This window comes from Oncorhynchus kisutch, linkage group LG15 (assembly GCF_002021735.2).
Source record: "Oncorhynchus kisutch isolate 150728-3 linkage group LG15, Okis_V2, whole genome shotgun sequence".
NCBI classification, from domain to species: Eukaryota; Metazoa; Chordata; class Actinopteri; order Salmoniformes; family Salmonidae; genus Oncorhynchus; species Oncorhynchus kisutch.
In genome coordinates, this window is record NC_034188.2 from 36,293,792 (window position 1) to 36,311,013 (window position 17,222).

At 44.8% G+C, this 17,222-nt stretch overlaps 1 protein-coding gene across 3 annotated transcripts in view; it reads right to left on the reverse strand.

Moving 5' to 3' along the window:
* LOC109905260 (mastermind-like protein 1) overlaps positions 1-17,222 on the reverse strand; it is a 34,473-nt gene continuing 17,251 nt past the window's right edge. For all 3 annotated transcript variants that reach the window (XM_020502536.2, XM_031790212.1, XM_020502535.2), the window contains 3 exons: positions 3,880-4,116; positions 3,246-3,381; positions 1-2,389 (listed from right to left, as the gene is read on the reverse strand). In XM_020502536.2, the coding sequence (XP_020358125.1) occupies positions 1,332-2,389; positions 3,246-3,381; positions 3,880-4,116 (1,431 nt within the window). In that variant the 3' untranslated portion in view covers positions 1-1,331. The remainder of the gene's footprint in view (positions 2,390-3,245; positions 3,382-3,879; positions 4,117-17,222) is intronic.

Below are 17,222 nucleotides of genomic sequence, written 5' to 3' on the forward strand. Positions count from 1 at the left end.
TCCGTTTCTAAAGAACTATATTCACATAATACTCTTGTTTTACAGAGAACCATATTAAAAGTATAAAATACTTACAAAAATCAGCTGCAATATACATATAAAAATAAGCTATATCTTCGGCAAAAACAATAGGAAATGCATACAAAACAAATATACAAATTTACAAGTATCCCCTGACACAAACAAGGATGGAATTTAAAAAAAATCTAATATCCCAACTCAAGAGGCTGTATTGTCATTCAAGGTTATGGCAAAAAATAATGGCTGCAATGTGTCTTAAGGCAATGATTTCCACTAACATAAAATAAAAGCTGCATGACTAAAGACAAATCCGTACATTATCTTCTCTTTTAGCTTGGTTATTGAAATTACAGTGGGCTGGATGTTTAATAAAGACAGTGATTTTAGTGTGTAAACTGGTCAAACATGGTAAGGAACCTAAAGGGAGACCATTTTAGAAACATGATACAAGAAATCACTCAAAAGTGTATGTGTGAGACGTGGGGACAAGTTCCCCATTTGTCACTTTACATTTGAAACCTACCTACATTGGGGGTAATTGCACAACTCTAAAACGGAGAAACAGTCTGGTCTCCAAATCAAAGACTTCAGACAGTTCAACATATGGGTCCCCACTTAGCAACAAACGGACACTGGCTAACCAAACAAATATGGCCACCACAGTTGAGTTTCTTTAGCTCACCTAGTCATTGGTTTGAGAGTAGAGGAGAAATGGCACAGGTCTATTTATGAGCAGACCGTGAACAAAAACTCTTGTGTATTACCACAAACCTTTTACATAGGGGGAATGTATTACTAGCTCACCTCTGCTACACCGAGCATATATTTGCATTGAAGGCTGCAACTTCAAACAAAGCAGAAGAGGCTGTGTGTGTGTGTATGTGTGTGGAGCATTCGGTTCACCCTTGATTCAGTGGTTTAGCACTGAGCCACAGGTTCAGTAGTAGTAGTAGTAGTAGTAGTAGTAGTAGTAGTAGTAGTAGTAGAGTACTCTATAAGTCTTCGAGTCCTGGGAAAAAAAAAAATAAAAAAAAATACTCCAATAGGAATCACATGGGTTTTGGCCCTGCGCACCATCATTAATTCTCTTAACATTATATATGCCTTGTGTACTGTATATTCACAGTACACAAAATACTGAGAATTACAGTCTCCTAGCAGTGTCAGAACAGTAACAGAATTCCATTACTAACACTCGCTGTTCCTGCATTTCATTGGCAATTGGCTTGGAACTAATACACCAACTTTCACTCTCTCAACTCGTCGTCTGAAGTCCCAATTGTCTGAAGTGGCTCTTTGTCCTCTCAGTCTTAATCTACTGACCGGAAAAGGTGAACGATCTCATCCAGATCATCCATCCACTCCTGCGTACTCTGTCCTTTCAGCAGAGAATCCACCAGGTCACCCTCCCCGGGGAAGCTGGGCAGACTGCTAGCCCCCGATCCAGTGTTGTAGCCAAACGGCAACTGCTGCTGCTGTTGGTTGGCAGTTCTGTTGATCTGGTAGCCCTGCTGGCTGCACTGGAGCCCCTGGCTGACCGAACGCCCCCCCTGCGGCTGACTGAAGGCCCCCAGGTCCGGTAACACCCCTTGGCCTTGGGAACCCTGCTGTTGCTGAGTCTGTTGCTGATTGGGTAAGACTTGCCCTAAGGGCTGCTCAAGGGAAACTTGGGGGTTGGCTGCAGTCCTTTGCTGGGCTTGCTGCATCATCTGTTGCTGGGCAGGGTTCATGGCGGCCATGGGCCTGCCGTTGGCATTGGCGCCGAAGGGGGTGTTGCCAACAGGCATCTTGTTGGGCATGCGGGTCTGCTGCTGCATGTGGAAGGCGTTGGAGTTGACAAAGGAATTGGGCGGGAGTCCGCCGTTGCTGGATGGAGTTTGCTGGGCACCCATGGCTTGCTGCATGACCTGGTGCTGCTGCCAGGCTTGGCTCTGGGCACTCTGCATGGTGTTGGGCATGTTGCCACTGGGCATGGAGCCGGGTAGTCTGGCTAACTGCTGCTGCTGTTTCAGCAGGGCGGCGTTGGGTTGGTTTTTGAGGTGCTGCTGCTGGGCTAGCATGTTCTGTCTGTAGGGGGCGCCCATGTTGCCTACGGGCTGCCTCTGCATTGAACTTTGCTGGGAGGGGTGCATATTCATGTTACTGTAGAGTACCTGCTGCTGTAAGGCAGAGTCCATAACGCCCCCGCAAGAGGAGAGGCTCATGTCGGCCTGGCTGGCAGCAGGGAGGGAACCAGGTGTGGGGCCACCACCTCCCTGTTGGCCCATGGTCATGCCCATCATGCCTTGTTGTGTCTGGGGGAACATTCGCTGAGCTACAGGGGCGGGGCCCCCCAGCGAGCCAACGTTGACCATTGGCTGAGAAGAGCCTACAGGGAGAAGCAAAAGAAGCTTTGAGTCACAATAAAACTAATAAAAATGTGTAATCCTTATGGAATATGCCATCTATAATGAGTGTATTGATTAAGAAGACCAAATCTGTGTCTCAATATTCTTAAAACGGCTCCATGTCTCCATCACCATTCTTTCATGAATGCAGATAGCAATCGACAAGGTCAACCACATGATTTTCATGCCATTATAGAATCAAAGGAGGCAAGGAAAGCAACCATTGAGACAGCGGTTCTCTCAAAAGACACGGAACAAATGGGCAAATGTATTTAGAGACAAGAGAACACGTTAGACCCTATTACTAGTTTGCCATTCAAATGATTCACCGAAAGCAACATTTGCACTTGTGAGGTTTATTTGTTTACTGTCAAACATAGAGTTGTTCTGTGTGAGTCACATCATTTGAGTAAACCTCCCACACAACCAAACATTTCCAAAGGGTTCCTATTAAATTGAAATGGAAGTGTAAGCACTGGTATAGAGTTTGGCTGTGGCTGAGGTGTATACCTGTTCCAAAAATCACACTCTTATCCCTAACCCGGCAATTCCAAAACTCGGTCTTCGGGACCCCAAGGGATGCACATTTTGGTTTTGCCCTAACACTACAAAGCTGATTCAAATCATCAAAGCTTGATGATTAGATTTTAATTAGCTGAATCAGGTTCGTTACAACTGGGGTTTGATTGAAAACCTACTGGAGGGTTGGTTTTTTTTCCCCCTCCAGCAACAGTTGGAGGGCCCAGGTCTGATGGGGCTGGAGGGCCCAGGTCTAATGGGGCTGGAGGGCCCATGCTACATTAGGGGTAAACGCTGGTGACGCGGGGTCTTATTTACCTGTAAACTGGGCGACCTGCTGCTGCTGGAAGGGGTTCTGTGCTCCAGGTTGCTGGTTCTGTTGGTCCTGGTACTGGGGAGGGGGCCGGGTCAGGTGCCTCTGGAGCTGCTGCTCCTGCTGCAGACGCTGCTTCTCCTGAAACACAGAAACCATACATAGAGAATGCACATGTCATGCATATACACATGACTGACGTTCCTCCCCATACATTCTCTTTTAGACGAATCAGAGATAAAAGCACCTACTGCGAAACTGTCATAAGCTACTTCTACAAAACAAATCTTATTGGTCACATACATGTTATTGGAGGTGTAGCAAAATGCTTGTGTTCCTAGCTTCAACAATGCAGTAGTATCTAACAATTCACAATACATGCAGACAAATGGCGCCCCCTTGTGTTTATGTTAGAAATAGATACCATTTAGAATACTGCTTACTCAGGGCTATGCAGCACTAGCAAGTCCAGACAGGTAGCATAGACAGATCCTGTATTGACTCAGCATGCTGATAGTCATTGGAAAAGTTGAAACCAGTTATGTGAATAAGCCACAAAGCCTGTGTTTGAATTTTTTTTACCCAGATTATTCATACTAAGTACCCAAGAACCTACAGTACATGACCCCAGGCATTTACCTGTTGGGCCATGATCTGCTGCTGCCTCTGGCCCAGTAGAAACTGTTTCTGCTGCTCCATCAGCTGCTGCTGTTGCTGCTGCTGCTGCTTCAGCGCCGCCGCCACCGCTGCCTGCCCCGACAGGTAGGCTGCGTTGCCATGGTTACTTGCCAGGCCGTTACCGGGCCCCCCAGGCTGGGGCGCCATGGCGTTGCCGGGTCCAGGGCCATGTGTTGTGGTGGGGTACGGGTTCTGCTCCTGCGGAAGTAAAAATGGGGGAAATGTTGTGGTTATGTCCACCAGAAGAACAGGGAGGGAGTGAGTTGAGTGAGGTTAGGCTTTGGGTACAGTTAAACAAGTGGGAGAAATATTGGTCCTTTGCATTGGGGATAAATACAATTGGATGTAAAAGCAGAGGGGAAAAGCATTCCAACCAACACTCAAACTTGACCTAAAACACTTGCTAATCAAATTTATTGATGAAGAACGTGGTTGTGTAACTTCAGTTTGAATAAGTGCTTCACTTGACCAGCTGTTAGTACCACAGTTCCATATTTTTCAGTGGGTTGTTCCAACTCAAAAAGCACAAGAGGATTGACCCCCACCGTCTCAGACTGTTCTGAAACAGATAAGATTAGCATTCGTGAAACATTATTTTGTTGAAATCTAATTGATTGCATCGATATCGTTGGGTTGTTGTTTGGCAACCCTCTACGGAGCCTCTGGCACTGTAGAGGATTGGAGCAATCCATATAGCTCACATAACCGTGGTTACATACGTAACCTTCGTTATGTTTCACTATATTGGATCACTCCAATACAGTGCCTTGCGAAAGTATTCGGCCCCCTTGAACTTTGCGACCTTTTGCCACATTTCAGGCTTCAAACAAAGATATAAAACTGTATTTTTTTGTGAAGAATCAACAACAAGTGGGACACAATCATGAAGTGGAACGACATTTATTGGATATTTCAAACTTTTACAAATCAAAAACTGAAAAATTGGACGTGCAAAATTATTCAGCCCCTTTACTTTCAGTGCAGCAAACTCTCTCCAGAAGTTCAGTGAGGATCTCTGAATAATCCAATGTTGACCTAAATGACTAATGATGATAAATACAATCCACCTATGTGGTCCAAGTACAAGAGGCTGGACACTGAGGAAATGGCTGCCAGAAACTACTCGGTTTTAGTCACAGAGGCTCATATTATTGTGATGGTCCAAGCAGTCCTACTCCTGCCTCCGTACAGGACTGGCAGCAGATGGGCTCTGCCTGTGGTGCCCCCAGCCATGCTTCCTGGGAGGGGTACTGGGCCCAGTAGAGGGACTTACAGCTCACTGACGCACCACTCCTGAGGGAGGGAGCTCGTCCCCAGGCTGAGCCCGAGCCTGGCCGACCCAGTCGCGCATGGCCAACAATCGCACCAGATTGTAGGCCACACAACACCACACAAAATAGGTATGGCGCTCCACCACCCTTTCTGTGTGGCTCAAACCAAGGCAGTGCATACATAAGGTATGCGGAACCCCAGGGGGATGCCACCATCACACCGGTCACAAATGGAAGCCATAAACTCAGCCAAGCCAACAAGGCCACGGAGCAGGGGAACGACATCCTGAGAGAGCTTATGTCGTGACCCGCTTGAAAGAATAGGAACCCGGTGAGGGATAAATTACCCAGTAGCTGTGAAAAAGAACAGGGAAGACCCGAGTGGGAAAAGCAGGCAGACAAAAAAAAAAACGCAACCAGGTAATGGATTGAAATCATTTTTTTGTTTTTCGCCAACTGCAATATTACTTAGCCGGGTTTAATATCCAAGCAAGTAAAAATAGCACCATTTGATGGAGTAACTCCTTAAAAGAACTCTAAAGTTAATGTCTCAACATAGTGGAAAGCCCACTACGATACTCTTACTCTACAGGGAAAAGAACAAGAAAATAAAAACTGCAGTGTAATTAGCAGAGAATCTGCGCCAACAGGGCGGGGAGCAGCATGTTAAAGCAATTCACAACATACACACACATTGAACAAGCCAGTAGGCAAGTTGTGTAAGGTAAATTACAGTTTGTGGCAACAAGAGCCACCATACTAATTGATGCACACAAAGTAGTAGTGTAACGCTAACGAAACACAAGTATACGACAAAACACGGGCGGAAGATACAGATCAACCGCACGCAGCAAGTGGCGCACTCAAGAGGCGGGGCTGGACATGTAACCAGCTGCTCCAGGCTGAAAACAGCCAGTGAGTATACTTCCACGCAAGATATTACACTTACCAGTGACATACCAAGCAAACTTCAGAAAGTTTGTACCTCAAACCATACGGACGTCCGCCGAGAAAATGTAAGAACGTGTGAAGTGGCCACAGGGTCTATACATAGGGGCCGACTCCAGCCGTGACAGAGCTGTACACGGGAGTCAATCTGTAAATCCTCACCTCGGACGTATCCCTCCATCGCAGAGCGGAAAAAATATTGGAGTGATCCAAAATAGTGAAGCATAACAGACAGGGTTGTCCTAGATTGTTGACAGCAGGTAAGCCATATTTAGTCTCCAATATTTATTGAAAATCTAGAATCAATTTGCACAATGAGCTTGTCTCAAACAAGTCAGTTGTTGGTTAGTTACCGAATTTTAGCAGAATTTGTATCGAGATGAAATCAGTTAAAACAAGACATTGTCTCAAGTACAAGATGAAATGATCCACTTACAATACCCCACATGGTAGTTTCTTGTAATTCTTGCTTGCAATCTGGCCATCCATATTGTTATCCAGGTCGGCACCAACAATGTTAGGATGAAACAGTCAGAGGTCACCAAGCGCAACATAGCTTCAGATTGTAAATGAGCTAGAAAGATGTGTCGGCATCGAGTAATTGTCTCTGGCCCCCTCCCAGTTAAGGGGAGTGATGAGCTCTACAGCAGAGTCTCACAACTCAATCGCTGGTTGAAAACTGTTTTTTGCCCCTCCCAAAAGATAGAATTTGTAAATAATTGGTCTTCTTTTTGAGACTCACCCACAAACAGGACCAAGCCTGGCCTGCTGAGGAGTGACAGACTCCATCCTAGCTGGAGGGGGGCGCTCATCTTTTCTACGAACATAGATAGGGCTAACTCCTCTAGCTACACAATGAAATAGGGTGCAGGCCACCCTGCCAGCTTAGTGGAGTCTGCCACTAGCACAGTCCGTGTAGTCAACTCAGCTATCCAAATTGAGACCGTGTCTGTGCCTCGATCTAGGTTGGGCAAAACGAAACATGGCGGTATTCACTTCAGCAATCTCACTGGAATGACCACCTCCATTCCTGTCATTATTGAAAGAGATTGTGATCTCACATCTCAAAATAGGGCTACTTAATGTTAGATCCCCCACTTCCAGGCCAGTTATAGTCAATTAACTAATCACTGATCATTTATTTTATTTCACCTTTATTTAACCAGGTAGGCTAGTTGAGAACAAGTTCTCATTTGCAACTGCAACCTGGCCAAGAGAAAGCATAGCAGTGTGAACAGACAACACAGAGTTACACATGGAGTAAACAATAAACAAGTCAATAACATAGTAGGGGAAAAAATTATATATATACACATTGTGTGCAAAAGGCATGAGGTAGGCAATAAATAGGCCATAGGAGTGAATAATTACAATTTAGCAGATTAACACTGGAGTGATAAATGATCAGATGAACATGTGCAGGTAGAGATACTGGTGTGCAAAAGAGCAGAAAAGTAAATAAAATAAAAACAGTATGGGGATGAGGTAGGTAAATTGGGTGGGCTATATACCGATGGACTATGTACAGCTGCAGCGATCGGTTAGCTGCTCAGATAGCTGATGTTTGAAGTTGGTGAGGGAGATAAGTCTCCAACTTCAGCGATTTTTGCAATTCGTTCCAGTCGCAGGCAGCAGAGAACTGGAAGGAAAGGTGGCCAAATGAGGTTTTGGCTTTAGGGATGATCAGTGAGATACACCTGCTGGAGCGCATGCTACGGATGGGTGTTGCCATTGTGACCAGTGAACTGAGATAAGGCGGAGCTTTACCTAGCATAGACTTGTAGATGACCTGGAGCCAGTGGGTCTGGCAACAAACATGTAGCGAGGGCCAGCCGACTAGAGCATACAGGTCGCAGTGGTGGGTGGTATAAGGTTCTTTAGTAACAAAACGGATGGCACTGTGATAAACTGCATCCAGTTTGCTGAGTAGAGTATTGGAAGATATTTTGTAGATGACATCGCCGAAGTCGAGGATCGGTAGGATAGTCAGTTTTACTAGGGTAAGTTTGAGTGAAGGAGGCTTTGTTGCGAAATAGAAAGCCGACTCTATATTTGATTTTGGATTGGAGATGTTTGATATGAGTCTGGAAGGAGAGTTTGCCGTCTAGCCAGACACCTAGGTACTTATAGATGTCCACTCTAGGTCGGAACCATCCAGGGCGGTGATGCTAGTTGGGCGTGCGGGTGCAGGCAGCGAAGGGTTGAAAAGCATGCATTTGGTTTTACTAGCGTTTAAGAGCAGTTGGAGGCCACGGAAGGAGTGTTGTATGGCATTGAAGCTCGTTTGGAGGTTAGATAGCACAGTGTCCAAGGAAGTGCCGGAAGTATATAGAATGGTGTCGTCTGCGTAGAGGTGGATCAGGGAATCGCCCGCAGCAAGAGCAACATCATTGATATATACAGAGAAAAGAGTCGGCCCGAGGATTGAACCCTGTGGCACCCCCATAGAGACTGCCAGAGGACCGGACAGCATGCCCTCCGATTTGACACACTGAACTCTGTCTGCAAAGTAGTTGGTGAACCAGGCAAGGCAGTCATTAGAAAAACCGAGGCTACTGAGTCTGCCGATAAGAATATGGTGATTGACAGAGTCGAAAGCCTTGGCCAGGTCGATGAAGACGGCTGCACAGTACTGTCTTTTATCGGTGGTGGTTATGATATCATTTAGTACCTTGAGCGTGGCTGAGGTGCACCCGTGACCGTCTCGGAAACCGGATTGCACAGCGGAGAAGGTACGGTGGGATTCGAGATGGTCAGTGATCCGTTTGTTGACTTGGCTTTCGAAGACCTTAGATAGGCAGGATGGATATAGGTCTGTAACAGTTTGGGTCCAGGGTGTCTCCCCCTTTGAAGAGGGGGATGACCGCGGCAGCTTTCCAATCTTTGGGGATCTCCGATGTTTCGAAGGAGAGGTTGAACAGGCTGGTAATAGGTGTTGCGACAATGGCAGCGGACAGTTTCAGAAATAGAGGGTCCAGATTGTCAAGCCCAGCTTATTTGTATGGGTCCAGGTTTTGCAGCTCTTTCAGAACATCTGCTATCTGGATTTGGGTAAAGGAGAAGCTGGGGAGGCGTGGGCGAGTAGCTGCGGGGGGGCTGTTGGCTGATGTTGGAGTAGCCAGGAGGAAGGCATGGCCAGCCATAGCGAAATGCTTCTTGAAATTCTCGATTATCATGTATTTATCGGTGGTGACCGTGTTACCTAGCCTCAGTGCAGTGGGAAGCTGGGAGGAGGTGCTCTTGTTCTCCATGGACTTTAGTGTTCCAGAACTTTTTGGAGTTAGAGCTACAGGATGCAAATTTCTGCTTGAAAAAGCTGGCCTTTGCTTTGACTTGACTGCGTGTATTGGTTCCTGACTTCCCTGAACAGTTGCATATCGCGGGGACTATTCGATGCTATTGCAGTCCGCCACAGGATGTTTTTGTGCTGGTCGAGGTTAGTCAGGTCTGGAGTGAACCAAGGGCTTTATCTGTTCTTAGTTCAAAATTTTTTTGAAAGGGGCATGCTTATTAAAGATGGTGAGGAAGTTACTTTTAAAGAATATCCAGGCATCCTCAACTGACGGGATGAGGTCAATATCCTTCCAGGATACCCGGGCCAGGTTGATTAGAAAGGCCTGCTCGCAGAAGTGTTTTAGGGAGCGTTTGACAGTGATGAGGGGTGGTCGTTTGACCGCAGACCCGTAGCGGATACAGGCAATGAGGCAGTGATCGCTGAGATCCTGATTGAAAACAGCAGAGGTGTATTTGGAGGGCAAGTTGGTCAGGATAATGTCAATTAGGGTGCCCATGTTTACGGATTTAGGGTTGTACCTGGTGGGTTCCTTGATGATTTGTGTGAGATTGAGGGCATCTAGTTTAGATTGTAGGACTGCCGGGGTGTTAAGCATATCCCAGTTTAGGGGGGGGATCAATTCACAGATGGTGTCCAGGGCACAGCTGGGAGCTGAGGGGGGGTTGATAGCAGGCGTCAACAGTGAGAAACTTATTTCTGGAGAGTAATTTAAAAAAATTGAATTTCGAACTGTTTGAGCATAGACCTGGAAAGTATGACATTACTTTTGCAGGCTCTCTGCAGTAGACTGCAACTCCTCCCCCTTTGGCAGTTGTATCTTGACGGAAAATGTTATAGTTGGGTATGGAAATCTCTGAATTTTTTGTGATTAGATGATGTGTGATTAGCCTGACTGAAACATGGCTTATGCCTGATGAATTTACTGTGTTAAATGAGTCCTCTGCTCCTGGTTACACTAGTGACCATATCCCCCACTCATCCTGCAAAGGCAGAGGTGTTCCAATCATTTATGACAGCAAACTTCAATTTACCCCCCCAAAATTACTTTTAAATCTTTTGAGCTCCTGGTCATGCAATCTATGCAACCTACCCAATCACTTTGTATAGCTACTGTTTACAGGCTTCCTGGGCCGTATACAGCGTTCTTTAATGAGTTCCCTGAATTCCTATCTGATCTTGTAGTCATGGCTAGAGGTCGACCGATTAATCGGAATGGACGATTAATTAGGGCCGATTTCATGTTAACAAATTGGAAATCTGTATTTTTGGGGCGGATTTTTTTTCTTCTTCCCTTTATTTCCCCCCTACACCTTTATTTAATCTTTATTTAACTAGGCAAGTCAGTTAAGAACACATTCTTATTTTCAATGACGGCCTAGGAACAGTGGGTTAACTGCCTTGTTCAGGGGCAGAACGACAGATTTTCATCTTGTCAGCTCGGGGGAGCCAATCGTTCAAACTTAACTAGTCCAACGCAATAACGACCTGCCTCTTTCTTGTTGCACTCCACAAGGAGGCTGCCTGTTGTGCGAATGCAGTAAGCCAAGGTAAGTTACTAGCTAGCATTAAACTTATCTTATAAAAAACAATCAATAGTTAACTACACACAGTTGATGATATTACTAGATATTATCTAGCGTGTCATGCGTTGCATATAATCTGACTGAGCATACACGTATCTGACTGAGCGGTGGTAGGCAGAAGCAGGCGCGTAAACATTCATTCAAACAGCACTTTCGTGCGTTTTGCCAGCAGCTCTTCGTTGTGCGTCAAGCATTGCGCTGTTTATGACTTCAAGCCTATCAACTCCCGAGATGAGGCTGGTGTAACCGAAGTGAATTGGCTGGCTAGTTAGCGCGTGCTAATTGTTGTTGTGTTGCTGGTTCGAGCCCAGGGAGGAGCGAGGAGAGGGGCGGAAGCTATACTGTTACACTGGCAATACTAAACTGCCTATAAGAATATCCAATAGTCAAAGGTATATGAAATACAAATGGTATAGAGAGAAATAGTCCTATAATTCCTATAATAACTACAACCTAAAACGTCTTACCTGGGAATATTGAAGACTCATGTTAAAAGGAACCACCAGCAACATGTTCTCATGTTCTGAGCAAGGAACTGAAACGTTAGCTTTCTTACATGGCACATATTTTACATGGAACATATTGCACTTTTACTTTCTTCTCCAACACTTTGTTTTTGCATTATTTAAACCAAAATTGAACATGTTTCATTATTTACTTGAGGCTAAATTGATTTTATTGATGTATTATATTAAGTTAAAATAAGTGTTCATCCAGTCTTGTTGTAATTGTCATTATTACAGATAAATAAAAATCGCCCGATTGATCGGTATCGGCTTTTATGGTCCTCCAATAATCGGTATTGATATCGGTGTTGAAAAATCATAATCGGTCGACCTCTAGTCATGGCAGATAATATTCACATGGAGAACTCCACAGACCCATTCTAAAATGCATTCGGAGCCATCATCGACTCAGTGGGTTTTGTCCAACACATCTCCAGACCTACTCACTGCCACAGTCATACTCTGGACCTAGTTTGTCGATGGGAAAAATTATGTGGATCTCAATGTTTTTCCCTCATAGTCCCGGACTATCGGACCATTTTATTACATTTGCAATCACAACAAATAATCTTCTCAGACCCCAACCAAGGATCAAAAGTCGTGCTATAAATCTTCAGACAACCCAAAGATTCCTAGATGCCCTTCCAGACTCCCTCCACCTTCCTAAGGATGTTACAGTACAAAAATCAGCTAACCACCTAACTGAGGAACTAAATTTAACCTTGCGAAACACCCTAGACGCAGTCGCACCCCTAAAAACAAAAAACACTTGCCACAAGAAATTTGCTCCCTGGTATATAGAAAATACCTGAGCCCTGAAGCAAGCTGGAACGGAAACAGAGCTACACCAAACTGGAAGTCTTCAGACTAGCTTGTAAAGACAGTACAGTGCAATATCGTCATCCTATTTTTTTCCACCTAATTGAGAATGCGGTCGCAAAGCTAAATAAAAAGCAGCATTCCCCAAGAGAGGATGGCTTTTACATCATCAGTGATAAATTCACAAACTTCTTTGACGAAAAGATCATGATCATTAGAACGCCAAGTACGGACTCCTCTTTAAATCTGCGTATTTCTCCAAAGCTCAGTTGTCCTGAGTCTGCACAACACTGCCAGGACCTAGGATCAATGGAGACACTCAAGTTGTATAATCTGGTATCTCTTGACACATTCATGAAAATAGTCATGGCCTCTAAACCGTCAAGCTGCATACTGGACCCTATTCCAACTAAACTGCTGAAAGAGCTACTTCCTGTGCTTGGCCGTCCAATGTTGAACATAGATACACATCCTGTGGATAGGGAGCTGTATATTAACTCACTAAAAGTGGCAGTAATAAATAATCTATTGAAAAAGTCAAACCTTGACTAAAAAAAATGCTTAAAAAAAAAACTATTGCCTATATTGAATCTCCCATTCCTCTCAATTTTAGAAAAAGCTGTTGCGCATCAACTCACTGCTTTCCTGAAGACAAACAATGTATACGAAACACATCAGTCTGGTTTTAGACCCCATCATAGCACTAAGACTGCTCTCGTGAAGGTGGAAAATGACCTTTAATGGCGGAAGAACATGGCTCTGCATCTGTCCTCATGCTCCTAGACCTAAGTGCTGCTTTTGATACCATCGATCACCACATTCTTTGAGAGATTAGAATCCCAAATTGGTCTACATGGACAAATTCTGGCCCGGTTTAGATCTTATCTGTCGGAACGACATCAGTTTGTCTCTGTGGAGGGTTTGTCCTCTAACAAATCAACTGTACATTTGTGTTCCTCAAGGTCCACTATTGTTTTCATTATATATTTTTAACTCTTGGTGATGTCATTCGGAAACAATGTTAACTTTCACTGCTATGTGGACGATACACAGCTGTATATTCCGATGAATCATGGTGAAGCCCCAAAATAGCCTACCCTGGAAGCCTGTGTTTCAGACATAAGGAAGTGGATGAGGGCAAATGTTCTAGGTCCCAAGAAACAAAGATCTTCTGTTGGATCTGACCATTAATCTTGATGTTTGTACAGTCACCTCAAATAAAATTGAAGGACCTTGGCGTTACTCTGGACCCTGATCTCTTTTGACGAACATAAGAATAGTTCAAGGACAACTTCCCCCACCCCCAGCTTCGTAACATTACAAAAATCTGAAACTTTGTCCAAAAAACAGAAATTAATCCATGCTTGTCACTTCTAGATTAGACTACTGCAATGCTCTACTAAACTTCAGTTCGTGCTAAACACGGCTGCTAGAATCTTGACTAGAACAAAAAATGTGATCATATTACAATATTACATATTGCTAGCCTCTACTGGCTTCATGTTAAGGCTAGGGCTGATCAAGGTTTACTGCTAACCTACAAAGCTTTACATGGGCTTGCTCCAACCCCATCTTTCTGATTTGGTCCTGCGTACATACCTACACGTCCCATGTGAGAGATGTAGACAAGGTCTCAACTTTTAAGTCATTATTTAAGACTCATCTCTTCAGTAAGTTCTATGATTGAGTGTAGTCTGGCCCAGGGGTGTGAAGGTGAACGGAAAGTCACTGGAGCGACAAACTTCCCTTGCTGTCTGCCTGGACGGCTCCCCTCTCTTCACTGGGATTCTCTGCCTCTAACCCTATTACGAGCGCTGAGTCACTGGCTTACTGGTGCTCCTCCATGAGTTACTTGAGTGGGTTGAGTCACTGACATAATCTTCCTGTCCGGGGTTGGCGGCGCGCACCATAATTTGCAAATAAATTCATTAAAAAATCCTACAATCTGATTTTTTCTCTCTCATTTTGTCTGTCATAGTGTAAGTGTACCTATGATGAAAATTACAGGCCTCATCTTTTTACTTGGGAGAACTTGCACAATTGGTGGCTGACTAAATACTTTTTTGCCCCACTGTATATGAAATCACATTGTTATATGTCGTACCCACGACAGCATTGCGCGTACCCCAGTTTGTGAATACCTGGTATAACTCAAATGATACTTATAAAGGACTTAAAGGAAAATGCTAATACAGGTACCATCGACTTGCAATAGATTTGTGCCACAAATACTAAAAAGTAAGCGAAGGTAAACAAAACCAAAGCATGGGATGCTATCATACACTACATATACACAAAAATATGTGGACACCCCTTCAAATTAGTGATTTAAGCTATTTTGCATCAAATCAAGCACACTCCCATGCAATCTCCATAGACAAACACTGGCAGTAGAATCGCATTACTGAAGAGCTGTGCATTCCAACGTGGCACCGCCATAGGAATGCCACCATTCCAACAAGAACATTTGTACAATTTCTACACTACTACAGCTGCCCGTCAACTTTAAGTACGGTTATTGTGAAGTGTAACAGTCTAAGAGCAACAACATATCAGCCGCTAAGTGTTAGTCCACACAAGCTCACAGAATAGGACCACTGAAGCGCACAGCGCGAAAAAAATTCTCTCCTTGGTTGCAACACACTAGCTAGTTCTAAACTGCATCTGGAAGCAAATGTTCGTCGGGAGCTTTATGAAATGGGTTTCCATGGCCGAGCAGCCGCACACAAGCCTCACCATGTGCAATGCCAAGCATTGTCTGAAGTGATGTAAAGCCCGCCGCCACTGGACTCTGGAGCAGTGGAAATGTGTTCGAGTGATGAATCATGCTTTACCATCAGGCAGTCCAGCAGACAAATCTGTTTTTTTATGGTTTGGGCTAGGCTCCTTAGTTTCAGTTTAGAGAAATCTTAAAGCTACAGCATAAAATGACAGACGATTCTGTGCTCCCAACTTTGTTGCAACCGATTGGTGAATGCCCTTTCCTGTTTCTGCATGACAGTGCCTTCCACACTGACCTTGCACAAAGCAAGGTCCATACAGAAATGGTTTGTCGAGATCAGTGTGGAAGAACTTGACTGGCCTGTACAGAGCCGTGACCTCAACCCCATTGAACACCTTTGGGAAGAATTGTAACGCGGATTGGGAGCCAGGCCTAATCAGTCAACATCAGTGCCCGACCTCACTAACTCTCTTGGCTGAATGGAAGCAAGTCCCCACAGCAAAGTTCCAACATCTTGTGGAAAGCCTTCCCAGAAGAGTGGAGGCTATTATAGCAGCAGTGGGGGGACCAACTTCATAGTAATGCCCATGATTTTAGAATGAGATGTTCGACAGGCAGGTGTTCACATACTCTTGGTCGTGGAGTGTACCTTGTCCATAGACTGCTTACATGGTACTGGGACCATGTATTTTATTTTTGGGGGGGGGGGGGGGGGGGGGGGGGGAGACACGTTACCCCCTTTTTCATAAATAATATCTTCTCATCGCTGCAACTCCCCAACGGGTTCAGGAGAGGCGGAGGTCGAGTCATGTGTCCTCTGATACATGACCCGCCAAACTCCTTCATCTACACTGATTGAAGCAGATTTAACAGGTGACATCAGTAAGGGACCATAGACTGACCAGGTAAAAGCTATTTAATACAAAGAGCAGGTATTCCTAATGTTTTGTACACCCAGTGTAAACAGTGTTAGGAAAGTATTCAGACCCTTTGACCTTTTCCACATTTTGTTACGTTACAGCCTTATTCTAAAATTGATTTTAGAATCTACATATAATACTCCATAATGACTAAGCAAAAATAGGTTTTTAGAAATGTTTAAAAAGTGTTCAGGCCCTTTACTCTGTACTTTGTTGAAGCACCTTTGGCAGCAAATACAGCTTTGAGTCTTCTTGTGTATGACACTACAAGTTAAGCAGCCCTGTATTTGGGGAGATTTTCCCCATTCTTCTCTGAAGATCCTCTAAAGCTCGGTCAGGTTGGATGGGGAGTGTCGGTGCACTGTAATTGTCAGGTCTGTCCAGAGATGTTCGATCAGTTTCAAGTCCGAGCTCTGGCTGGGTCACTCAAGGACATTCAGAGACTTAACCCTAAGTCACTCCTTCATGATGGAAGGTCAACCTTCATCCGTCTGAGGTCCTGAGCACTCTGGAGCAGGTTTCCATCCATGCTGCCACCACCACCATGACTTACCGTAGGGATGGTGCTAGGTTTCCTCCAGACTTTATGCTTGGTATTCAGGCCAAAGAGTTCAAGCTTGGTTTCATCATACCAAAGATTCTTGTTTCTCATGGTCCGACTCCTTTAGGTGCCTTTTACTGAGGAGTGTCTTCCGTCTGGCCACTCTACCATGAAACCCTGATTGGTAGAGTACTGCAGAGATGGTTGTCCTTCTGGAAGGTTCTCCCATCTCTACAGAGGAACTCTGGAGCTCTGTCAGAGTGACCATAGAGTTGTTAGTCACCTTCCTGACCAAGGCCCTTCTCCCCCGAATGCTCAGTTTGGCCGGGCGGCCAGCTCTAGGAAGAGTCTTGGTGGTTCTAAACTTATTCCATTTATGAATGGAGGCCACTGTGTTCTTGGGGACCTATCAAAGCTGCAGAATTATTTTGGTACCCTTCCCCAGACATGTGCCTTGACACAATCCTGTCTCGGAACTCTATGGACAATTCCTTCGACCTTATGGCTTGGTTTTTGCTCTGACATGCACTGTTAACTGTGGGACCTTATATAGACAGGTGTGTGCCTTCCCAAATCATGTCCAATCAATTGAATTTACCACAGGTAGACTCCAATCAAGTTGTACAAACATCAAGGATTATCAATGTAAACCGGATGCACCTGAGCTCAATTTAGAGTCTGTCATTATGGGGTAGTGTG